The sequence below is a fragment of the Xenopus laevis genome, chromosome 2L, assembly GCF_017654675.1.
Source record: "Xenopus laevis strain J_2021 chromosome 2L, Xenopus_laevis_v10.1, whole genome shotgun sequence".
NCBI lineage: Eukaryota > Metazoa > Chordata > Amphibia > Anura > Pipidae > Xenopus > Xenopus laevis.
In genome coordinates, this window is record NC_054373.1 from 3,093,870 (window position 1) to 3,119,328 (window position 25,459).

At 41.9% G+C, this 25,459-nt stretch overlaps 3 protein-coding genes across 3 annotated transcripts; all 3 read right to left on the reverse strand.

Moving 5' to 3' along the window:
• LOC108707818 (cystatin-A) lies at positions 1–2,096 on the reverse strand. The gene is made up of 3 exons (XM_018245820.2): positions 1,949–2,096; positions 796–897; positions 1–251 (listed from the first exon to the last, which is right to left on the reverse strand). Exons 1-3 carry the CDS (start codon positions 2,030–2,032, stop codon positions 132–134), a joined length of 306 nt encoding a protein of 101 aa, XP_018101309.1. The 5' UTR covers positions 2,033–2,096; the 3' UTR covers positions 1–131.
• Positions 2,097–9,540: 7,444 nt separating this feature from the next.
• Positions 9,541–13,297, reverse strand: LOC108707655 (cystatin-A). The gene is made up of 3 exons (XM_018245659.2): positions 13,148–13,297; positions 11,033–11,137; positions 9,541–9,927 (listed from the first exon to the last, which is right to left on the reverse strand). Exons 1-3 carry the CDS (start codon positions 13,205–13,207, stop codon positions 9,811–9,813), a joined length of 282 nt encoding a protein of 93 aa, XP_018101148.1. The 5' UTR covers positions 13,208–13,297; the 3' UTR covers positions 9,541–9,810.
• Positions 13,298–16,894: 3,597 nt separating this feature from the next.
• LOC121399625 (stefin-2-like) lies at positions 16,895–18,735 on the reverse strand. The gene is made up of 3 exons (XM_041581172.1): positions 18,610–18,735; positions 18,110–18,211; positions 16,895–17,180 (listed from the first exon to the last, which is right to left on the reverse strand). Exons 1-3 carry the CDS (start codon positions 18,691–18,693, stop codon positions 17,061–17,063), a joined length of 306 nt encoding a protein of 101 aa, XP_041437106.1. The 5' UTR covers positions 18,694–18,735; the 3' UTR covers positions 16,895–17,060.
• Between the last annotated feature and the right edge of the window lie 6,724 nt (positions 18,736–25,459).

Consider the following 25,459-nt stretch of genomic DNA (forward strand, 5'->3'; position numbering starts at 1 on the left):
AAGGGTACAAAGATGAGTTTATTTGTATAAAAGTATTTGCTTGGGCTGATCGTAGAGTAAGAGATTCCCTATCAATGTTTTCCAACTGCCGGTTCTGAGACCCCGTCCATGTCCCACTGAGAGGCTTTGACTTAGAACAGCGTCAGTGGGGTGTCCTTGTTCTTGCCCTTCTGATAACCTTTCAGCTCCACTTTTTTATTCAGGTCCACATACACTTTAATGAGGAAATATTCATTAGCGTCTGACTCCACCTGAAACAGATTCCCAAGATCAGAGACCAGATAGCAACTGTCATTAGAATAAAATTATTTTCTGCAGGGAATCGTTAGAAAAGGTTCAAACTATGTAGCAGAACCAGCAGTGCAGAAAATATAATAGACAAGACGGACTCTGCTTTCAACATCAATTCCATTAACAAATTACTTTACAATAAACCTTTAATCAGCGGCAGTGGTTAATGGATTTATACTGGGAATGGTTTTTGGGGAGATATTCCCTTTAAACAACCAATGTCTGTAGGTGATTGGCACTTAAATGTTTTTGTTGCTGATAAAATACAAATACAATATAATAAGTATCAGACTATCTAATAGCATTGGGGTGTGAGAATAAATAATAATACTGACAGGATAGTGATGCCTGTCTCTTTAACTGGGAATATGGGAAAGATTTGGGGAAGACAGTGCCCTGTTGAGGATTCAGGGGTTCAGGGATCTCCTACTCTAGATTCTTTAAGGGAATTATCAGGCACCATTCTGAGGCGTTACTGACCCCCCATTTAATGACATCACTTACCTTAATAATATAATTATAACCAGCGACTGTCTGAGTGGCAAATGAAACTGCGTGGAACTTGTGCAGGTTTCGTCCTTCTTTCTTAAACACCTCTGCCTTTACCTGCGGGGGGCGGGAGCATCAACATAGATACATTACTGGTGTCATTCTGTAATGATTATGATAAATAGGGAGTCTAGTTCAGCACAACCCACAGCATTTCAGAGTGAGCAAACATAGGGGACTGTTCCTGCTGAATTGTGCTTAGTACAGGGAATACCTATGCTGCCATAGTTTTATGGGATCTCTCTGTACAGACTATGAGCAAACTTAGGGACTGTTCCTGCTGAATTGTGCTTAGTACAGGGGAATACCTATGTGCCATAGGTTTATGGGATCTCTCTGTACATACTGATCCTGCTGGATTGTGCTGAGAAAACAGTTACCTTGGCACAAATACAATTGTTGTTATTGGGCTGGAAATTACAATCTATTCTATGTGGTTTGAACCCCACCTTCTACCCAATTAGGGTGCTGTCTTGGGTCATGGGCAGGGAGTGCTGAACAGTTCTATTAAGGTGATACAAGTTCAAGAACCGCAGGAGTGAAAACTAGATATTGCCTTATGATGCCTAGATTTGTTCCCCGCAAGCACTTTGGCAACACACGCAGGGTTAATTAATCTCTTTTTGTTCCTCTATGTTTCAATTTAAAAAATGTATCTGTAAAGGTTGAATACAGCACATTCTGACTTATCCTCCTGGTCTTATTCATAGCAATCCGATCCCACTGATAAACGGGGCAGCTTTCCCTTTAAATTAAAGGAGACATGCATTTGATATGCAATTCCCTTTTACTCAGCACCGTTTGTGATTTGGTAATTCTTTCTTCTCCAGATTGGGATTTACTGTGCTGTCTGATCTGGTAAACCTGTAGCCTGGGGTTACTGTCCTTAGCAACCAGCAACCAGGGGAGGGAGAATAGGCAGCAAGGATAGAATGGACCAATGGCATGGCTGCTCAGATTAATTCTATAGGGTTACTGGTGTTTTATAGAGCTAAGGGGGATATAAAGGGTCCCGGGTACAGGATTAACCAGTTAATGAAATCTAATTAATGAAATGTTATTGTGTACAATAAAGCCCTAATTAATAATCCTAATTACAGTCTCTTACCTGATCAGTGAGTTTCTGTACTTCAGGGGTGGCTGGTTTGGGCGACCCCAGACCCCCGGGCATGGGCATTCCTTTAGCTGCCATTGGGACGAGCAGAGAGCAGAGGGTTCCTGGGAGGAAAGTGTTGGGGTAACAAAGTATCAGACAAGGGAAGGGCTGGATTTATATTGTGCTCAGGCCCTTCCCTTTCTTATAAGCCCCGGGCACTTACAGTGGGTGCCAAGCGAGAGATTTGGCAATAACACCCACCTCTCCATGCTGAGCCCCAGGGCACCTTCATTCCACAGTCATAACGTCGTTACTTGTCTCTTATAATTATCTGATCAGTCACAGGCAACACAACTCTTATCTGGTTTATTGCTTTGCTGCTCCTGCAAGGCTTGTCTTTTATTCAAGGGGAACTAACCCCAGTTTGTATCTCTGCCTGAAACCAATGAGTGGGGTTTAGTGGAGTAGTTTTGAAGGGAAAGTCTTCTGGTTATGTCCTTCCCCTCACAGAACAGCAGTCCTGTCCTGCTTTATGGCAGCTGAGATTCTAGCTATCTGTATAACAGAACATTCTGTCCCAGTGGCTGCACAGATCTTATCTAGTCCCAATTGTAAGCAGCAGTCCTGTCCTGCTTTATGGCAGCTGAGATTCTAGCTATCTGTATAACAGAGCATTCTGTCCCAGTGGCTGCACAGATCTTATCTAGTCCCAATTGTAAGCAGCAGTCCTGTCCTGCTTTATGGCAGCTGAGATTCTAGCTATCTGTATAACAGAACATTCTGTCCCAGTGGCTGCACAGATCCTATCTGATCCCCATTGTAATCAGCAGTCCTGTCCTGCTTTATGGCAGCTGAGATTCTAGCTATCTGTATAACAGAACATTCTGTCCCAGTGGCTGCACAGATCTTATCTAGTCCCAATTGTAAGCAGCAGTCCTGTCCTGCTTTATGGCAGCTGAGATTCTAGCTATCTGTATAACAGAACATTCTGTCCCAGTGGCTGCACAGATCCTATCTGATCCCCATTGTAAGCAGCAGTCCTGTCCTGCTTTATGGCAGCTGAGATTCTAGCTATCTGTATAACAGAACATTCTGTCCCAGTGGCTGCACAGATCTTATCTAGTCCCAATTGTAAGCAGCAGTCCTGTCCTGCTTTATGGCAGCTGAGATTCTAGCTATCTGTGCCTTTCAATTCACATGGACTTGTGTGTGTGACTTGCCTTGAATAAAGTGAACACATTTTACTATTTTTGGTAATACACCATAAATAACAATAAGTCATAGTTTTTAATACATTCACTGCTCTCCCTGATGCTATATTTCTTGCTTGGGTTGAGGCAGGTCAGGCAGAGTTTTCAGTCCAGCAGCCCAATCTCACTCTCCTCTCCCACCTTGGCTACTGTAACCTGCTGTACTAAGTCTCTGTACAGAACAAGTCACACAGATCTCACTCAGTATCAGAATTTCCTTTTATTAAACCCCACACTGAGGATCCACTTGCTGGTGATACAGTGAATAGACTTTAACCTCCCGCTCGTTGCTCAGACTAATTGCTAGTCGTTTGTGCCAAGTCGCGTGTTGCACCAGGGATACACAGTGTATACTACAAGTATGTGCCAGTATAATGTTGGCTATAATGTAGTAAGTGCCGTGCTCTGAGCCTGGTGGGGATTTTATTCATTGGCACCAGAGAGCCCAGAGTCAGGCTGCTGCTGTAAAGCCCAACACAATTCTCTCCTATATTTGTATCCGGCATGAGACATAAATATCATTAGCCTCTTTGTGAGTCACACAGGTCCGTTTTGGGCAGAGTTTACAAAGAATAATTTAATCACACCTGAAGGAGTTAAAAAAAGGGCAGCTAAGCTCAACAGAGGGGAAGGGGTTAAAAGAAAACCTGATAAAACTGGATTTATTGTAGAAAACAGGAGCAAGTGAGGAGAATGTGAGATGTGAGAGAACAGGGATCCCCCGAGGCAACGATGTTCTCTGTGTGAAACAAGTGACCCGGGCACGGGGAGAAAGGAGATTCAGGCAACGGTAAAGGAAAGGGCACTTCCTGATCAGGGCAATGAAGCAGTACAATGACCTGCCTATGGAGCTGGCAATGGCTTATTCTATACATTTATTCTTAGGATGGGGTTTTACTACTAGAATTATAACTCATTGGGGCTCATTTATCAACATTGGGTAAATTTGCCCATGGGCAGTTACCTATAGCAACCAATCAGTGATTAGCGTTTTAAAACCAGCTGCATAAAAACAATGACTGCAGCAATTTGATTGGTTGCCATAGGTTACTGCCCATGGGCAACTTTGCCCAGTGTTGAAGAATGACCCCCATTGTGTCAAGGGCACGAGACCCTGAAATAGAGCTTGGGGCAAAAACAAAGGCTTCTATTTATAAGGAAATAGATGAATAGGAGCCCACTCCTGCGACACACCAGCTTGGATAAAATGGTTGATCTTTATTCCATAGATTAAAATCAAATATCTTAACGCGTTTCATATCTCGAGATACGTAATCATGGGCACATTACAAATTGGGAGCATCTAACTTGGATAGAGCCACGGGGTTTTTTTCTGTGTTTGTATTTAAAAGGTTGTATGTTTGTTCTTTTCATAATCCAATCAAAATGCTTTTCATTATAAAATATTTATATAGTAGAGTTTATTTACCTTCCAGCTTCTGTATGTTTGTATGTTTATTACTTTAACACAAATCCAGCCTGTAATCCTCCCCACCAATGAATCACTCATCCCCCTTCTCTTGGTAGGGAATCCCATAACTTGACTGCCCTTACAGTAAAGTACCCCTTCCTATGCTGATGGTGAGATCTCCTTTCCTCCCCACCAATGAATCTCTCATTCCCCTCTCTTGATAGGGAATCCCATAACCTGACTGCCCTTACAGTAAAGAACCCCTTCCTATGCTGATGGTGAGATCACCTTTCCTCCCCACCAATGAATCATTCATTCCCCTCTCTTGGTAGGGAATCCCATAACCTGACTGTCCTTACAGTAAAGAACCCCTTCCTATGCTGATGGTGAGATCACCTTTCCTCCCCACCAATGAATCATTCATTCCCCTCTCTTGGTAGGGAATCCCATAACCTGACTGTCCTTACAGTAAAGAACCCCTTCCTATGCTGATGGTGAAATCTCCTTTCCTCCCCACCAATGAATCACTCATTCCCTCTCTCTTGGTAGGGAATCCCATAACCTGTCTGCCCTTACAGTAAAGAACCCCTTCCTATGCTGATGGTGAAATCTCCTTTCCTCCTCACCAATGAATCACTCATTCCCCCTCTCTTGGTAGGGAATCCCATAACCTGACTGTCCTTACAGTAAAGAACCCCTTCCTATGCTGATGGTGAGACCCCCTTGTATATTCTTTAATTAACCTTACTGTCCATTTCTGTACTTTTTTGGTGTGTTCCCATGAACTCTATATACTGTAAGATAGAACCAAACTGATTGGAGCAACCCAGTGATGTCACACAGTGTCACGTGACTCCTGACCACCATGTTGGGATGTCATAACGCTGAGATGTGCCAAGAAATTTTAAATGAAACCGCACCAGGGACTTGGGTTCAATGCCTGATAGTAACTCTTACTTGTCTGACTTTGAGTCATTATTGCTGAATTTCTGGTATGTGACTTGGCTTTATGCCTGATCTTCCCATTCGCTGCCTGCCCTGACTTGTGCTTGATTCTGATGAAACCCTTAATTAACCCCTACTGGCCTACTCTTCAGTGTTAAGAGTCCTCCTCAGTCTCCCAGTAGCCGATGTCCCACACAGTCCCAATAAATAATGAGTATCTATGGCATCTTATTGAATCCACATGCTGCATGGCTGCACATAAATCAGTTCAGCCTGCAGCCTGCATATAAATGAATTATGAACTAACCAAGCAGAACGTGGCTTCAATATGTGGCCTGTATTAAAGGGGTGAAGTGGCAAACGTATTTAGAGCAGTCCCTCCGGCATTTGCCAGAATCTACAGTTTGCCAGTCTGGGCCTACACTAAACCACTCGCTTAGTCTGTATAAATCCCACCCACTTTGAGGAAACCACACCCCTTTTTAGGTGATTGATGTTGCCTTAACTATCGGGACAACTGGGTGTAACGTGTCACCCCAAAATAATCCACATTGACAGTTATGAGATATCACTTAGCTGCCAATGTCTCTGGCTCACGGATACTGTGGGAAGATTTGAAATTGAAATGTGATCTTAATGAATGTGACAGATTCGTTCATTTGAGATTCTCGAGTGTATAGACCTCCTCTCACACCAAAAACTATTGTTGTTGTTCACCAACTTCCTTTATGCAACAGGATCCAGAAAGTTTTAGCTGAACCTGCCTTTAATAGGATTTCTGTCTTCGATCTTCTTCTGATAATTTTAACCCTCTGCTAATCTTAGCAAGTAAGTGGTCATCCTTACTAAATGTAAAAGGGCATGTAAAGGCAAAAAAATAAAATCCCATTTTTACTTTCTTTATTGAAAAATAAACCTATCTCCAATATACTTTAATTATAAAATGTGTACCGTTTTTATAAGAAACCTGACTGTATGCAGTGAAATTGTCCATTCATTAACTGCTGTGGATAGGAATTGTCAGACGGTCCCTAACTGCTCTGCAGGGAAACAATCATACTTATGTACAGCAGGGGGAGCCCCCGCCTTACTTCCCAGCCATGCAGAACTCAAGCAGCTTTGTTTATGACGATCCCTAAGCAGCCCAGACCACACTGAGCATGTGCACAGTCTTAGTCTTGTAAAGATGTATAACAAAGTTACAAGATGGTGACCCCCTGCAGCCAACTTTGAAAGCATAAATCATTTGTTTGATTAGGCTTGTGGTGCAGTAAGTTCATGTTTATGTTTAGTCTACAAAATACAGCATTTCTAACATTATTCTATTTTAGACTTTACTTCCCCTTTAACATTACAGGGCATGTAAAGTCTAAAATAGAATAATGCTAGAAATGCCATTGTGAGGCAGGACGGAGATCAGAAGGGGAGCTCACTAACTAGCCGTCCATGCGGCCATTAGGTAGACCACGCCCCCTCATGATCTTTATGACATCATAAATTTGTTATTTGATGTCTTATCTGTATTGGATTGTTATGGAATTCTTTCTGCTGCTCTTACGGTTTATTCCAAGTACCAATAAACATGGTTGGAAAAGAAAGAGAGTTATCAGATACTACTGGTGTTTTATGGCAGTACTAGAGATTTCAGGTGTTACAGAATAAGCAATGGGATGAATATCGATTTTAGTTGATTTTTGATTGTGAATTTTGAGCCTGATTGTATGAGATGTGATCATTTTGTATATTATTTTGACAACTGCAACCTGCAAAATTTCCAGGTTGGCTTGTGTCCCTCCATCTGTCTCCTGCCCCACAGGGTCCCCATAATAATGATCCTTTAGATGTTGTTAAAATACATCAGAAAGACATTGTCTTTTGGAGATTGCCACACACTACTGGGCAAATACAATATGAGTTGTCACTGCATCAACCTTGCTCTACAACCACCATTTTGCACTACTCTATATTGTCCTACTGTCTTTATCTTGTTCCACTGTCTCCCTCTTGTCCTACTGTCCCCATCTTGCCCTACTGTCTCTATATTGTCTTACTGTCTCCATCTTGCCCTACTGTCTCCATCTTGTCTTACTTTCTCCATCTTGTCCTACTGTCTCCATCTTGCCCTACTGTCTCCTTCTTGTCCTACTGTCTCCATCTTGCCCTACTGTCTCCATCTTGTCTTACTGTCTCCATCTTGTCCTACTGTCTCCATCTTGTCCTACTGTCTCCATCTTGTCCTACTGTCTCCATCTTGTCCTACTGTCTCCATCTTGCCCTACTGTCTCCATCTTGTCTTACTGTCTCCAACTTGCCTTACTGTCTCCATCTTGTCCTACTGTCTCCATCTTGCCCTACTGTCTCCATCTTGCCCTACTGTCTCCATCTTGCCCTACTGTCTCCATCTTGCCCTACTGTCTCCATCTTGTCTTACTGTCTCCAACTTGCCTTACTGTTTCCATCTTGTCCTACTGTCTCCATCTTGTCCTACTGTCTCCATCTTGTCCTACTTTCTCCATCTTGCCCTACTGTCTCCATTTTGCCGTACTGTCCTTATATTGGTCTACTGTCTACATCTTGTCCTACAGTCTTCATCTTGTCCTACTGTCTCCATCTTGTCCTACTGTCTCCATCTTGTCGTACTTTCTCCATCTTGTCTTACTGTCTTGTAGGACAAGATGGAAACAGTACTCTTTGTCAGGGTAGATTTTATGGTTTTTGAGTAAAAAGAAAACGTTTTTTTTGCCGCACACCACTTACTTTCTTGCTGGGTGCATCCGTATCCCTGGCTGCTTCCACGCCAATTGTTACAGCGAATGTATGTCCAAAGTGGGAAGGAGCACACCAGAATAAGCAGGCAATGCCTTAAGTCATTTGCAGATTTATTGAGTACACAAGCTTTCGGGGACACAACCCCTGAGGAAGGGGTTGTGTCCCCGAAAGCTTGTGTACTCAATAAATCTGCAAATGACTTAAGGCATTGCCTGCTTATTCTGGTGTGCTCCTTCCCACTTTGGACATACATTTTGAGTAAAAAGAACAAGTGTACAACAGATTGGTCCCAATTTTTTATTTTTTTACAGTTTCTAAATTATTAGCCTTATGACTGTTTGCAGCTTTCAGATAGGGGGTCACTGACCCCGGTAACAAAAAAACTATTGTCTATGAGGCTCCAGTTTTATTGTAACTGTTACTTTCCTTATCTTTCTATTCAGGCCTCTCTCATTCATCTTCAAATCTCTCATTCCCACCACTGCCTGGTTGCTAGGGTAAATTGGACTTTAGCAACCAGATGTCTGCTGACACTCCAAACTGGAGAGCTTCTGAATAAAAGCTAAATAAACTAAATAATTCAATAAAATAAATGAAGATCAATTGCAAATTGTCTCAGAATTTCTGCCCAATACTAAGGGGCCGATTCATGAAGCTCGAGTGAAGGATTCGAATGAAAAAAATTTGAATTTCGAAGTATTTTTTTGGTACTTCGACCATCGAATTGGTTAAATTCGTTCGAATTCGAACGAAATCGAAAGAATCGAACGAAAAATCGTTCGACTATTCGACCATTCGATAGTCGAAGTACTTCCCCTTTAAAAAAAACTTCGACCCTTTACTTCGGCAGGTAAAACCTACCGAAGTCAATGTTAGCCTATGGGGAAGGTCCCCATAGGCTTGCCTGTGATTTTTTGATCGAAGGATTTTCCTTCGATCGTTGGATTAAAATCCTTCGAATCCGATCGAACGAAAAATCCTTCGATCGATCGATCGCAGGATTAGCGCTAAATCCTTCGACTTCGATATTCGAAGTCGAAGGATTTCAATTCGAGGGTCGAATTTCGAAGTATTTTTAACTTCGAAATTCGACCCTTAATGAATCTGCCCCTAAATGTCCAGATAAAGGTGAAATACACGTTTAAACTCCAGATTTGAGAGACGTGGAACACAAAGATCAAGAATTCAAAAGCTGCAAAGAAAATAAAAAAAGACCAACTACAAATTGCTAGAGGGTGTTAGAGATTGTTAGAGAGAGGCATTGTCATTATTTTATATTACACCATTAAGATCAACAATGACATTTAAAACTCTAAAACAATATTGGGAGCAAAAGAAAATAAAGTAAGAAAGTCGTTTTTAAAAGAAAAAATCCCCGTCACATTTATCCTGACTAATATAAACAGTCCATTGATAAAAGCAGTTGTGCCAATCAAGTCGTTAGGATCTTGTCTGCAGAAGAATCTCTGGATAACAGAACCACATTCTCCCAATGTCTGTTAATAAGGCTCCAGTGGATCGTCCTCAGTTTTACCTGTTTGTGGTGGTGCAACTTCTCGGTGACTTCCGTGCAGGGAAAGGCTGATGTGGATAAACTCATTAGGGGGAGCGTGTGCCTAGAAAACAACAAGAGATCACAGATACATTGGGAGCACAGGCAGCACAGAAAAAATGGAGTAAAGCTCACGTTATATTTTAGTTGAAACAAATAAATAATGGAGAAATAAAAGAAAAGATAATAGAGATCCGTGTCGGACTGGGCCGGCGGGACACTGGGAAAAAACTCGGTGGGCCCTCGCCAGCCCAGCCATGCTCCCCCCAAACAGGTTCCCCCATGAAAAAACACTTATGCTGCTGCGCGTCCTCGCATGCACGCGGTGCAGAATCTCAGCTGCCATAAAGCAGGACAGGACTGCTGCTTACAATGGGGATCAGATAGGATCTGTGCAGCCACTGGGACAGAATGTTCTGTTATACAGATAGCTAGAATCTCAGCTGCCATAAAGCAGGACAGGACTGCTGCTTACAATGGGGATCAGATAGGATCTGTGCAGCCACTGGGACAGAATGTTCTGTTATACAGATAGCTAGAATCTCAGCTGCCATAAAGCAGGACAGGACTGCTGCTTACAATGCAAGAGTTGTGCTATGAATGGCTAATTCTAAGCAACTTTTTATTTGGCCTTAATGTTTTTCTTAATTAATTATTTCCCTTCTTCTTCTGAATCTTTCCAGCTTTCAAATGGGGGTCACTGACCCCATCAAAAAAATAATAAAAAATGCTCTGTAAGGCTACAAATGTATTGTTATTGTTACTTTTTATTACTCCTCTTTCTATTCAGGCCTCTCTTATTCATATTCCAGTCTCTTATTCAAATCAGTGCATAGTAACTAGGGGAATTTGGACCCTAGCAACCAGATGGCTGAAATGGCAAACTGGAGAGCTGCTGAATAAAAAGCTAAATAAGTCAAAAACCACAAATAATAAAAAATGAAAACCAATTACAATTTGTCTCAGAATATCCCTCTGTACCTCATACTAACAGTTAATTTAAAGGTGAACAACCCCCTTTAACCATCTGATTGTGCTTCCCACGTAACAATTCTCCATGACTAAATATCACAGTTCTTTTATGACACTGCCCCTTTAATAAGCAGATCTATTTCTATATAGAGAAGTGACACAATATAATCAGTTGACATGAATATAATTCGTTGTACCTTAATGAGATATGTGTGTGCGTCGCTGCCGTGCTTCATTCTATAGGACACCGCGTGTAAATGATCAAAACTTGTGCCACTCAGACGCTCTAATTCTGGTTTGAGCTGCGGGGGGAGCAGGTTGGGGCAAGAAATAAAAAACAATGTTATTTCCATGTGATTCTGAACCAAAATAGTAAAAAAATGAAATGTTTTCCCATTATGATTCCGGGTATCACTTATATTTCTATATGTCTAACCCACCACTTATGGGATTGGGGAAATATGTAATTCCAGTGTTTTCCACCCCCCCCCATGGTTAGAGAATGGAGAGTGTTCATATATACAGTATTTATATACAGGGTCTAGTGGGTTAATCATCATTTTTGCATCATGTCTTGTATCCCATAGCAACAATTGCTTTCAAACTGGACTTGAGGAAATGAAAGGTTGCTATGGGTTACTAGACGGTGCAAACTTTACAGCTTTCACTACAATTAAGGGGCATATTTATCAAGGGTCGAATTCGAAAAACTTCAAAATTTAAAAAGACCAACCTAAATAAAGTCGAAGTTTATTTTTTGGCGGAATAGGTCCGTTTTCGATCCGAATAGGTCTGTATTTGGCCGAATTCAAATCAAAGTTTTTCCCCCCAAAGAAATTAGATTTTTCAATTTCACCAATTTGACTCCAGAGTAGAGGAGGTCTCCCATAGGGTAAAACAGCAATTCGGCAAGTTTTTGATGGAATTTTAAAAGAGACAGTACATGATAAATTTTGATATTCTAATTTTCGATTTTTTTTCAAATTTTAATTGAATTTGGACTATTCTCTAGTTGAAGTACACAGAAAATAGCTCTTTTTTTTCATTCGAAAATTCATCTCGATCGTTGATAAATCTGCCCCTAAGCCCCTTGACCAGTGGTTGTCAGACTTCAGTTTAAAATACAAAGACAAATATCAGTCATTTACTTAAAGTTTCAAGAATATTTAGGGGAGCAAAGAAATATTTACCTCAAACAGACTTTTAAACTGGGCTTTTGGGTGACACCAGAGGAGTAGGTTCTCCCCCAATTCTCACCCTAAGTGGACGTCAGACTGAATCCCTCACCCCCTGCCCCTGATCTGAGCCCCATGTAAATAGATATTGTGCAAAGATAGCATTGGGGGTTGGGGGTTAGGGAATTTAGCTTTGTGGGATCCCTCCCTTTCCCCCATGTCCCTAATTGGTTACGAAGGATCCTGATGGGGGATTAAATAGAATTCAATATTCTTAATTAATACCCTTTAGTTGATGGAGGAGATCCCTGGTCTCAAGACCCCGTTTAAGGTCAATTGTTTGCTCAGGCCCCTCTTAAAGGAGAACTAAACCCTAACATGGCTAAAAATGTCCTATTTTATATAATGAACTTATTGCACGAGGCTAAAGTTTGAGCTTGTCAATAGCAGCAATGATCCAGGACTTCAAACTTGTCACAGGGGGTCACCATCTTGGAAAGTGTCTGTGACACTCACATGCTCAGTGGGCTCTGATTGGCTGTTGAGAAGCTAAGCTTAGGGCTCGTCACTAATTATCCAGCAGCAGAAAATGAGCTTCCCTGGCTGTAATATAAGCTGATGCTACAGGTTTGCTGATTATTCAATTCTGATGTAATTGCACTGGTTTCTGTGCTGCCATGTAGTAATTATGTGTATTAATTACTAATCAGCCTTATATTGTGACATTTCTATTCTATGTGTACTGTATATTGTGAGTGGCTCCCTAAGCTCAGTAAGTGACAGCAGCACAGAGCATGTGAATCAGTGAATCAGCAGAAAAGAAGATGGGGAGCTACTGGGGCATCTTTGGAGACACAGATCTTTACTGCTAAAGGGATGTGGTTGCCTTGGGCTGGTACAGAAGCACAAAACATCATGTACAACATTTCTACCTACTTCTTTAGTTAGGCTTTAGTTCTCCTTTAAATCGTAACAAGGATAGTATGAAAAATATTTTCAACACATACGTGTTCAGGTTGGACCTCTATGAGACTCAAATTAACATTTCCACTAAATTTTACCCCTAGTACCCAGTGGCACCAGCCCCACAGCCCCCCAAAATAGTTTGCATTTTATACGTCAGTTAAGGGGTCGTACCTCATCGATCATGTCCTGTATATCAGGGGTCGCTGGTTCAGTTTCGCTCCACTCAGACATGATTCCTAGTGATGATGACACGAGGCTCCTATGAGAAACTCAGTCGAGACGACCCAATTTAAACCAACGAGCTGCACCAAAAGGGAAGTTCCCTGTGACTTCATTATCATAGAATTTGCATAGAAGAACTTGCAATCATTTTAATTGAATGCTCAACGCCCTCTTCCTTGTGTGCTAGAATAATGAAAATATATTATATATCCAGCACATAGTTTCATATTTAGGGCATTCAGTTGTGCAAATGCTTTTATTATTAAAGGGGTTGTTCACCTTTAAATTAACTGTTAGTATGATGTAGAGAGGGATATTCTGAGACAATTTGCAATTGGTTTTCATTTTTTATTATTTGTGGCTTTTTATTCAGCTGCTCCCCAGTTTGTCATTTCAGCCATCTGGTTGCTAGGGTCCAAATTCCCCTAGCAACCATGCATTGATTTGAATAAGATACTGGGATATGAATAGGAGAGGCCTGAATAGAAAGATGAGGAATAAAAAGAAGCAATAGCAATACACTTGTAGCCTTACAGAGCATTTGTTTTTAGATGGGGTCAGTGACCCCCTTTGAAAGCTTGAAAGAAGAAGTCAGAAGAAGAAGAAGACAAATAATTCAAATACTATAAAAAATAAATAATGAAGACCAATTGAAAAGTTTCTTAGCATTGGCCATTCTATAACATACTAAAAGTTAAAACACCCCTTTAAGCTTAGGGGCTTGTTGAACTTCACACTTACCTGTGGATCTGAGCTACAGTGCCCAAGGGGCTAATAAACAAAGACCAGCCAGGGAACAGATGAGTCCAGAGGAAGAGAAGATCTAGAACAGAGACTGTTTGGGGTAATGAATTATGTAGGGATAGAACAGTCCGGAGGTTGACAAAATTAAACATTTTTGAGGAATTGGATCTGAAGGGAGAGATCAGTCTGGAGATGGAGCAGATGAAGAAAGACTGGATTATTATACAGGATTAGAGTAGGGAAAGGTCAGGCTGACTAGAGTAATAAGGAAGGGCATTTTAGGAATTAAATACGGGTTAAAACAGTTCTGAATCTGACCAGATGACAAAGGGAGATCATTGTGGAGGCTGAACTGGTGATCGGAAACCAGTGTCAAACTGGGATGCCAAAGGTCCACCAGAAAACCTTAGAACTTAGAATTCCTCCTATTATTCCTCCTCTCCTCACTCAACCTCTTTATTCCCCTAGTCTTGTCTACTTACTATATTCTTCCATTATTACTCATTTTCTTCTCATAAAGAATTAGGGATTGTTCATGAAATAGGCCAAATGGTTAGAAGCCAAAGGGCCCACTGACACCTGGGCTCACCGGGAGTTTTCCTGGTATCCGTAGTGGGCCAGTCCAACACTGTCGGAAACCAATTCAGTATTATATATATATAATGCAAGTCCAGAGATCAGTCTGGAGGCTGACTATAAACAGGGAATATTTATTAAGCAACTTATGTAGGGTACTGAAGTCTAGAGTTTGACCAGCTGAAGAGCAGAAGGCCCTGGGTACCCCTGGAACTACTGTTACCCCAATGTTTCTATATATCTGTAACCTTGTTATGAGCTAAGGGGGCCCAGTCTGAAGGTCAGTTAGGGGGAGATTTGGGGTGAGTGCTTATTTGTGCCCTGGGTACCCCTGGAACTATAGCAGGGTGACACCCCAATGTTTCTATATATCTGTAACCTTGTTATGAGCTAAGGGGGCCCAGTCTGAAGGTCAGTTAGGGGGAGATTTGGGGTGAGTGATTATTTGTACCCTGGGTACCCCTGGAACTATAGCAGGGTGACTGTTACCCCAATGTTTCTATATATCTGTAACCTTGTTATGAGCTAAGGGGGCCCAGTCTGAAGGTCAGTTAGGGGGAGATTTGGGGTGAGTGATTATTTGTACCCTGGGTACCCCTGGAACTATAGCAGGGTGACTGTTACCCCAATGTTTCTATATATCTATAACCTTGTTATCAGCTAAGGGGGCCAGTCTGAAGGCCAGTTAGGGGGAGATTTGGGGTGAGTGCTTATTTGTGCCCTGGGTACCCCTGGAACTATAGCAGGGTGACTGTTACCCCAATGTTTCTATATATCTGTAACCTTGTTAGGAGCTAAGGGGGCCCAGTCTGAAGGTCAGTTAGGGGGAGATTTGGGGTGAGTGCTTATTTGTACCCTGGGTACCCCTGGAACTATAGCAGGGTGACACCCCAATGTTTCTATATATTTTTAACCTTGTTATGAGCTAAGGGGGCCCAGTCTGAAGGCCAGTTAGGGGGAGATTTTGGGTGAGTGATTATTTGTACCCTGGGTACCCCTGGAACTATAGCAGGGTGACACCCCAATGTTTCTATATATCTGTAACCTTGTTATGAGCTAAGGGGCCCAGTCTGAAGGTCAGTTAGGGGGAGATTTGGGGTGAGTGCTTATTTGTGCCCTAGGTACCCCTGGAACTATAGCAGGGTGACACCCCAATGTTTCTATATATCTGTAACCTTGTTATGAGCTAAGGGGGCCCAGTCTGAAGGTCAGTTAGGGGGAGATTTGGGGTGAGTGATTATTTGTACCCTGGGTACCCCTGGAACTATAGCAGGGTGACTGTTACCCCAATGTTTCTATATATCTGTAACCTTGTTATGAGCTAAGGGGGCCCAGTCTGAAGGTCAGTTAGGGGGAGATTTGGGGTGAGTGTTTATTTGTACCCTGGGTACCCCTGGAACTATAGCAGGGTGACACCCCAATGTTTCTATATATCTATAACCTTGTTATCAGCTAAGGGGGCCAGTCTGAAGGCCAGTTAGGGGGAGATTTGGGGTGAGTGCTTATTTGTGCCCTGGGTACCCCTGGAACTATAGCAGGGTGACTGTTACCCCAATGTTTCTATATATCTGTAACCTTGTTAGGAGCTAAGGGGGCCCAGTCTGAAGGTCAGTTAGGGGGAGATTTGGGGTGAGTGCTTATTTGTACCCTGGGTACCCCTGGAACTATAGCAGGGTGACACCCCAATGTTTCTATATATTTTTAACCTTGTTATGAGCTAAGGGGGCCCAGTCTGAAGGCCAGTTAGGGGGAGATTTTGGGTGAGTGATTATTTGTACCCTGGGTACCCCTGGAACTATAGCAGGGTGACACCCCAATGTTTCTATATATCTGTAACCTTGTTATGAGCTAAGGGGGCCCAGTCTGAAGGTCAGTTAGGGGGAGATTTGGGGTGAGGGCTTATTTGTGCCCTGGGTACCCCTGGAACTATAGCAGGGTGACACCCCAATGTTTCTATATATCTGTAACCTTGTTATGAGCTAAGGGGGCCCAGTCTGAAGGTCAGTTAGGAGGAGATTTGGGATGAGTACTTATTTGTACCCTGGGTACCCCTGGAACTATAGCAGGGTGACTGAAACTGTTTTTACATACTGGTAATCTTGTTAGTAGTTGGGGGGCTGCTGACCACCACATTTTGTGTGCAGAGGACTCGGTAGATAAACCTCTGTAGACCTAAAAGACTTTTTCATTGTTTTTCTCTCCCAGTAGGGCAGATCTTGTTGGGTTGAACAATTCGGTATCAGTAGAAAGTATAATATTATCGATGCCTCTGCATCCGGAATTCAGTTTGGGATTTGCTGGAATCTTAGGACTTTTGCAGGATTCAGATGTGGCCAAATCCAAATTTTTCCACCAAACCAAATCTGAACCCTTGAAGTCATGTGACTTTGAAGCTCCAGACAAATGAAAGTGACCGTTGTTTTTGTTGCAATTTTTATTTTTACCAAGAATATCCAAAGTAGACTTTGGATTCTGAACAGTATTTGGGTAAATCATTTGTAGAGAATTCAGAATGTGGCCATTTGGTATCTCTAACTGATATTCATGGTCTCAGTAGATCATCTCTTGATTTCCCTCTTTCGTATTTAAGCAGCTCCAGCCCCCCACCTTCCAGATTGCTCAGCACCTCAATGTGCAAGTATTCACCATTTCCAGTGTACACCTGAAATACATAAATGAATATTAATATGATCTATAACTTGGTGCAGCCTTTCTCTGCCCTGTCCCCTTCTCAGTCTGCTCTTTCATCTCCCATGGGAAGTCCTGGGATTCACCAGAATTAACATTACAATCTGCCCCTTCCTACAATGAATCACCTGCTAAAACAACTCGGCGTCACTAGTTATCCTATGGCAAAGTTGTACGTTGGGGTTCAGCTCCTTGACTTCTGCTCCCTGAGATCCCACGTGCTGGAACAGGTCAGGTCCTGGGTTCTATTGCCCATTCTGCTTTTCACTGATCATCTCCAGGGAGCAGAAATGAGGCGGCCATATAACCCACTATGCAACTCTGCCTTGGGAAGCCTGATATGGGGAGCAGGGCTGTTATGGGGAGCAAGGTTGTTGTGGTTCTGGATGGGGGGTCCCTATATTGGCTAAGTGGGTTTCATTCCTTGGGTGATAGCCCTGTCAATTAAATAAAATGTGGCTCCAATGAAAAAACTCAATATATATATATATATATAGGCCATACTTGAAAACCCCCCTGGGCTTAAACACCTCCAGCCTGCCCCTGACCTCCCCCCATTCTATAGCAAGTCTCGAAATTTAGTGGTCTATGAGTCTGTTCCCAGGGGCACATCTGAGTCTTCTGCTGTCGTCTCAGGCTGAATTCACTGGCATGGAGCATGAATTAAACTCTGTCTGCACCATCACAGAATTTAGTTCTGACAGATCTTATCCCAAAACCTGGTCCCTTATAAGCCCCTGTCTGCCCCCTCCAATGGCAGCTCTGTCAGCATTGGCATTCCTCCCATTTGCATCTATTCAGCAGAACTGGGGAGAGGTAATTGCAGCCTTCTGTACCCAGCTGAGGCCTATGTTATATAGGACATGCAAGTGGCCCTCATGGCTTGCCGTACAGATACATTACCTTAATAAGGTAGATCATCCCAGCCACCACCTGCATTCTGTACTCTATCGCTTGGAATTCGGCAAAATTTTCCCCAATCTTGGCTTCAACCTCAGGCCGAATCTGTGATTACAAATATACATAATATGCCCAAAGAGATGTAGTAAACTCAGGGCCGGGATTATTAAGACCTGTGGGGTTTCCTTATCATTTAGTGCCTAAATATTAAATGTTGATGAATCATATCCGTATCAGATCTCTTGATGGATTGGAGTAGAGGAGATATGGTTCTTGCAGCCTCCATACACCACTTATGTTTCCCTTTTGCCCCTGAAGTTCTCATACAAAACCCAGTGGGACAGATTTAATAACCAGTGCTATGTTTTAGAATTACTTGCATTCAGTAAGTTGGAAAATTAAATAGTATCTGTCTTAGTAAATTCACCCCATTATCTTTACATCAATTATTGGATGATTATTCCTAGTTATTTATCTTTAATCAATATCATTGCCCAACTTACCTTGTCACAGATTTCCAGTACTTCGGCTTCATTGGCTGCAGGTTGAACCTCACTGAAACCTCCCAGTAATAGAGAGGATTCCATGGAGCCAATGTGAGGGAACTGTGAGGGCCATAGTGTATCAGAGCAGACAAGGGCTCATTATGTATATACAGTATATATATATATATATATATATTATATTTGGGCTGGGCAATGTGACAAAATTCGAGGTTTCGCAATTGGGTTTCTTCATCATTTACTCCCTGTTCTCAGCAGGTAACAATTTGTTCCTGGAAACTTTGGCAAGTGCCACCCATCAGTCTTCTCAGTGCCACCCATCAGTCTCCTCAGTGCCACCCATCAGTCTGCTCAGAGCCACCCATCAGTCTGCTCAGTGCCACCCATCAGTCTACTTAGTGCCGCCCATCAGTCTAATTAGTGCCACACATCAGTCTGCTCAGTGCTGCCCATCAGTCTACTCAGTGCCACCCATCAGTCTGCTCAGTGCCACCCATCAGTCTACTTAGTGCCACCCATCAGTCTACTTAGTGCCACGCATCAGTCTGCTCAGTGCTACCCATCAGTCTACTCAGTGCCACCCATCAGTCTGCTCAGTGCCACCCATCAGTCTGCTCAGAGCCACCCATCAGTCTGCTCAGTGCCACCCATCAGTCTACTTAGTGCCACCCATCAGTCTACTTAGTGCCACACATCAGTCTGCTCAGTGCTACCCTTCAGTCTACTCAGTGCCACCCATCAGTCTGCTCAATGTTACCCATCAGTCTACTTAGTGCCACCCATCAGTCTTCTCAGTGCCACCTATCAGTTTGCTCATTGCCACCCACCAGTCTGCTCAGTGCCACGCATCAGTCTGCTCAGTGCCACCCATCAGTCTACTTAGTGCCATGCATCAGGTATATATTTGGAGGTAACATTTGTTATCTGGAACACTGCCTCTGCTTATCCTGGCTCCCAGTTTGTATTTGTGTGAATGTATTGAAATGTATTGAATAATGTTTTAAATATTAAAGTAAATTGCTTAAATACATGGAATTATAACTGGTTTTCTTGCCTCATAAATGTAACCGTGTCATTTACTCAGTCGTAGCTTGGGGCAGGGTTATACTAATGTGAATAAATAGCAGCTGGGTGTCCTATCAAGACCATTTCTTTGGAAATTCCACTGGAGCAGATTGTAATTAGTGGAGGCAGTCAGTAAATTAGGCAAATGGAAGCTTTATTGTACCTATTACTTGTTTAATTGAATACACAATTTCATAGCAGATTGGTTACATAATGGAGAATATTAAATGTGAAAATTCTGTTTAGAAGAACGGTATTGGCTATTCTGTGTCCCGTGATGGTGGAGAGTCGGGCGACTGGATACCATAGTACATATCTTGTTGAACCTGAAACACCCAAGTAACAAGAGGTTAATATATTTCACAAGAAGAGACTCTAGACACAAATTACCAAAAAGATAAACCAGCCGTGGTATGTTGGGGGGCAGTAGAGGACCTCAGGGGCAGGCTTTGGATAGAACATGGGCAGGGATTGGGCAAATAGGGGTTTGAGTACTCAAAAACCCAGAAAGCACCAAGAAAACAGGATTGTTCAGTTTAAAACCAGACAAGTGCCAAACCTGTTCACATTTGCCAGGTCTTAACTGCGGTGTAACTGCCAGGGGAGCTGGTGTTGTGACATCAGGGCACACGTTTGTACAGTAGGAAACCTGTCGCTGTCCCACAACTCCCATAGTTCTGTGGGTCTGGCATTGGGTGGTGGGGTGCCTGATACAAAGGTACCAGAAGGTTTTAGCACCAGGGCCCATGACCCTCTAGTTACTTCACTAACTTATTAGTGATTACTCCAACCTAAAGTTTTTCCTGCTGCAACATCTCAAAAAAATCTATCATCTATGAATCTTTGAATGAATGAATTTTGCCTAAGACATACCTCATAGCTTGCCAGGCCACCTGCATCATATTCATATTGGTATAAATCTGGTTGCTCCATCCGGTTTTCATTTCCCAGGTATAGATCTGGTTGCTGTGTCTGTTTCTTGTTTCCCCCGTTTTCTTTGCTCATAAATATGCTCTTAACCAAGAAACCCAACACTTGTTTAGTTATGGATTGTTGATTGTCTGGTTGCTGATTGTTCTGTTGGTTGTTCCTTTGCTGATTATAGTTTTGTTGAGTATTCTTTGATGGTCGTCTCATTGGTGGGCGCATTATCATAGGGCACTGCATTGGGTGATACGTTGGTGGTTGAAACATTGGCTGGACAGTCATCGGTTGATATGCTGGGGGTTGGTATGCTGGGAGTTGATATGTTGGGGGTTGATTTGTCGGGGGTGGATATATTGGCGGTTGATACATTGGTGGTTGATACGTTTGATGTTGATACATCGACTGAAACACAAGAGCCAATGATATGTTGTTAATAAAATATACATAGGTGCTACATAAGTATTTTGGGTGCTCTCACCAAGCTAAAAGAGTGTCTGTTGATTGGCAATCTGGAACTGGGAAAGACTAGAACAAAAATGTTCCTTAAAAATATGTGACCATTGGCCATAATGTTGGTTATATTCATGGATAGAGGGTTTGTAAAGCTCCACAAGGCCCTTAGCCTACATCACTTCAATCCCCACTTTCTCTCTGGGTTCCAAGGGTTCAGCCCACCACTGCTTCTTCACTCAGGTGATGTTCAGGTGTATCTAGCACCTATATGTCTAGCATCCTCCTGGACATATAGCAGAAAGAGGAGAACTCAGAAGTAATGGGTCCAGAAGAAATGGACCCCTGGGGTCTGTTTCCTTTATACTTAAGCCACTGCTGAAGACTCAACATGAATCTAATTCCACCGATATCCTACCAGGAGATAATGTGATTATGGAACTCAGCAGTTATTGAACCATGTGCAAAGACAACTTTATTACACTTGGAATTCCTTCATCGCCGGGACAGGGACAGAACAAGGCAATCAAGGGCCAATGAGAAACAATCTCAACGACTTACAATCTTAGGCACTACAATTTTTTTAGGTTGGGGCTTGGATGTCATGTGACCCTCAAGGGATATTTACTAGGGATGCAATGGATCCAGGATTCAGTTTAGGATTCAGCCTTTTTCAGCACAATTCAACCAAATCCAATTGCCTGGCAGAACCAAATCTGAATCCAAAAAAATCACGTGACTTTTCATCACACCAACAAGGAATTCAATTTTTTTTAACCACGTGCTGCTTGCATGGTTCTCTTTTCCCCAAATTCCTTAATTTACATATACAAATTAGGGTTTGGATTCAGTTTAGTGTTCAGTTGAATCTTTCATCTGTTTCTTAAAATAGTGGGTTTGGTGCATCCCTAATATTTTCATTGGCCCTCAAGCATTTTTATGATGGACACAGTTACGTTTGCCAAGTATTCTTCATTGAGCCCCCCCGGGTATTTCATGATGTGCACGTTGCAAGCCCGTGTCCCATCAGCTCTCCTCAACCTCTAGTCTGCAAGAAACTGTGATGGCCAGAAGAAAAAAAGGACATTTATAGGGCAATCCAGGACAGCGGGTGTTGTGGCAAATATTAGGACTGTCCTACAAAAAGTGATACTGTTGGGAGGCACCCTGCTGGCCATGTGGTTTCCATGATGATGATGATGCTGTTGCCATGATACATGTCTAGTCATATATAGGCAGCAGAGTTGTGAAGGTCAATGGACATTTTAGGTGATGGGCATGAGATCCCATCATGTGTCATTTGAGACTATTGCTCTGTAGACTGTACACAGGGGTGTAACTATAGAGAAAGCAGACCCTGTGGCTGCAGGGGGGGCATGGAGGTATAGGGGCCCCATGAGGCCCTAATTCATATACATTTTGAATAAATACTGGTAAAATAAGTCAACCTCTAGACATATTTGGGGCTTGAAAAATAATTTGCTGAGGGGCCCAGCAATATCTAGTTACACCATTTAAAATGTCTAGGGCCAGTGTCAAATTGGGGTGTCTGAGGTTCACTGGGACTGTCACCTCAGGGCCCCCCACCCTAGTTGCTAGACTCACAGTACACCTACACCTCCTCTTTCCCCTTCCAGTGTGACCTATACCTCTACTTGTGGTTGCCGTGGAATGGCCGAAAGTCTGGGATTGAATGAGGGAGCAGTCATGGGTCAACTGGGCCCACAGGGGTTTTTCCTAGTCTCCTGCTGGCCCAGACTGACCCTGCCTAGAGCTTCTGTGTTTTTACACCAGAACTAAAGGGAGATTTAGAAGTACCAGGCAGACTCTCCCATGCAATGGACTAGAACTGTAACATTTACATAAGTAAAGAAAGATCACTGTTACCCAGTGTTACCCATTGTATTAAGTCACAGGTAAACACTTCTTCTTTTATTTTGGCAAAATTACTGGCAATCACTTAATACATAAATACAGGTATAGGATCAGAAATCTGGAAACCCAGAAAACTCTGAATTACAGGACAGTCTTCTTCCATAGACTACACTTTATCCACATAATCCAATTTTTTTAAAAAAAACCTTTTTCTGTGTAATAATAAAACAGTCGCTTGTACTTGATCCCAACTAAGATATAATTAATCCTTATTGGAATTATTGGAAGCAAAACCAGCCTATTGGGTTTATTTCATGTTTAAATGATTTTCTAGTAGACTTAAGGTCTGAAGATCCAAATTACAGAAATATCCCTTATCAGGAAAACCCCAGGTCCTGGGTATTCTGGATAAAAGGTCCCATACCTGTACTCAATCCCAACTAAGATATAATTAATAATTATTGGAGGCAAAACCAGACTATTGGCTTTATTTAATGTTTAAATGTTATTTAATGTTTAAATTACCACAAGAGCCTTTATCGGGAAAGCCCCAGGTCCTGCGCACTCTGGATAAAAGGTCCCATACTGTAAATAATTTGAAGGAAAGGTGCCTATATAAAATAACTCCATTATATTTCCAAGATTGAAAGACAGGCATTTCATTTTAAAAAATCTAGCCTGAAACCAGTCTTGTCTACTAACTGCCTGTACCTACCCATAACATTACCTGATCATTGAAGTTTGGAGTTCCCATGAATCCAATATCCATGTTGGATAAAGCTGTGGTGGACTAAAAGGGACAGAGTAGAGAGGGTGACAATGTGTTGCAGCAGGAGGAAAGTGTCACTTATATAGTTGGGTTGTACCATGTGCCGACATGACGGGAGGTTGGAATGATGTGAATTCTCAAACCAACACCCTCTGCTCTTGGGCTTTCACTTTCAGTCTAATTGGTGATTTACAGGTTGACTTTAAAAGAAAAAAGGTTCCTAGACACAAGTGGTATGTGAAATAAATAATGTAACATTTAGAAAGAGATAAACAGGTTTTGGGGGCAGGACTTTGTCTCAGCCAATGTGGTGGGTTGGGGGCCTGAGGATTCTTCTTTTATTTTTTGCAGACTGTAGTTGTGTTCTGAGCCCATGTATGGCTACCTGAAGCCTCCCAAAACAAAAAAATCACCCTCCACCTATGCTTGGCCGCAGTCAGTTGCGTGAATTCCTGAATTCGAAATCCTGAATTCCAAAAGTCGCTGGTGGCAGTTGGGCAACTGGTTTCTTTTCTGCTACAAAATACCGGCCTCCCTATATTTTTATCAGTTTTCCCTATTAATAACATTAGCACCAAGAAATATTTCTACCGGCCCGGCTGTAAGTTGCAACACTGAGTAGAGGGCAAAAAAGCTTTGACAGCTGCCAAATGTACTCCCTGCCCAAAATGATCTTTTACGTTGCCTGGAGCAACAACATTTTAAGCTTATCCATCTAGGCTATGGAAAATTATTTTCAAAAACTTCCTCTAATGGCCCTATTTCATACTGTCCTAAATGTGATGAGACTAATGTGTCACTTTTTCATTATTTATGGTCTTGCCCAAAGATTGATATATATTGGAGGGAAATGTTTGGGTTTTTGAATTATCAATTGAAGATAAGGATTAAATTGTCTCCGTGCTTTGCTTTTTTGCATCTAGATAATGTAGTGTTTCCTTCAGTTCCCAACACAAATTTTATTTCCCCTGAAAATAAATTATTGACAGGTTTTTTTCTAGCAGCTTCCAAGAAAGCTTTATTTAATTCTTGGTTACTAAAAGAACCCCCTTCGTTAACAGACTTTATTTCTTTTATCAACCAGCCTAGTTGGCAAGAAGCCTTATTAACCAAAACCAAAGGAAATAATTCCATTGACTCTTTTAAACTGATTTGGTCTCCCTTTTTTGAAGCTTGTTATTCTAATACAGGTGATCAAATAGGACGGTTTCTCCATTTATAAGATGTGCTTTCAGACATTCCAGTCAATGAATTGACATTTTTCTTTATTTCTTTCAATATGTTTACATCCACTGGCTTAGTTCATTTTAGTTAGTTGTTGTCAGTCTCATTTAATGGTATTTCGTTTTTAATCATTTTATGCCATTGTATCGATTATAACTTGTCTTTCATCTGCATAAAATTTGCTGTCATACTGTTATTATTTGTTTAACATGGAAATCAAATCAAATATATTTAAAATTAAAACATTGCCTGGAGCAGACATATTGGGGGTCGGGAAAAGGGAAAAGTTAACCTGTTTTTTGCTGGAGGAACTCAAGGAAAAGAGAATTAAGGTACAAATGAGTCACTTCTAAATAATTCAAACTATGTGAAGAACATGAAGGAATAACAGAATAATATTTACATGTCAAGGGCCCAGCCCAGTATTTGAATGAATAATTAGTGTTCACTCAGTGATGCCCTTTTCCTAATTGCATTGACCTTCAGTCTCTTGATATATAAAATGCTAAATACTCTGTGCCAACCTGATAGTTTTATAGA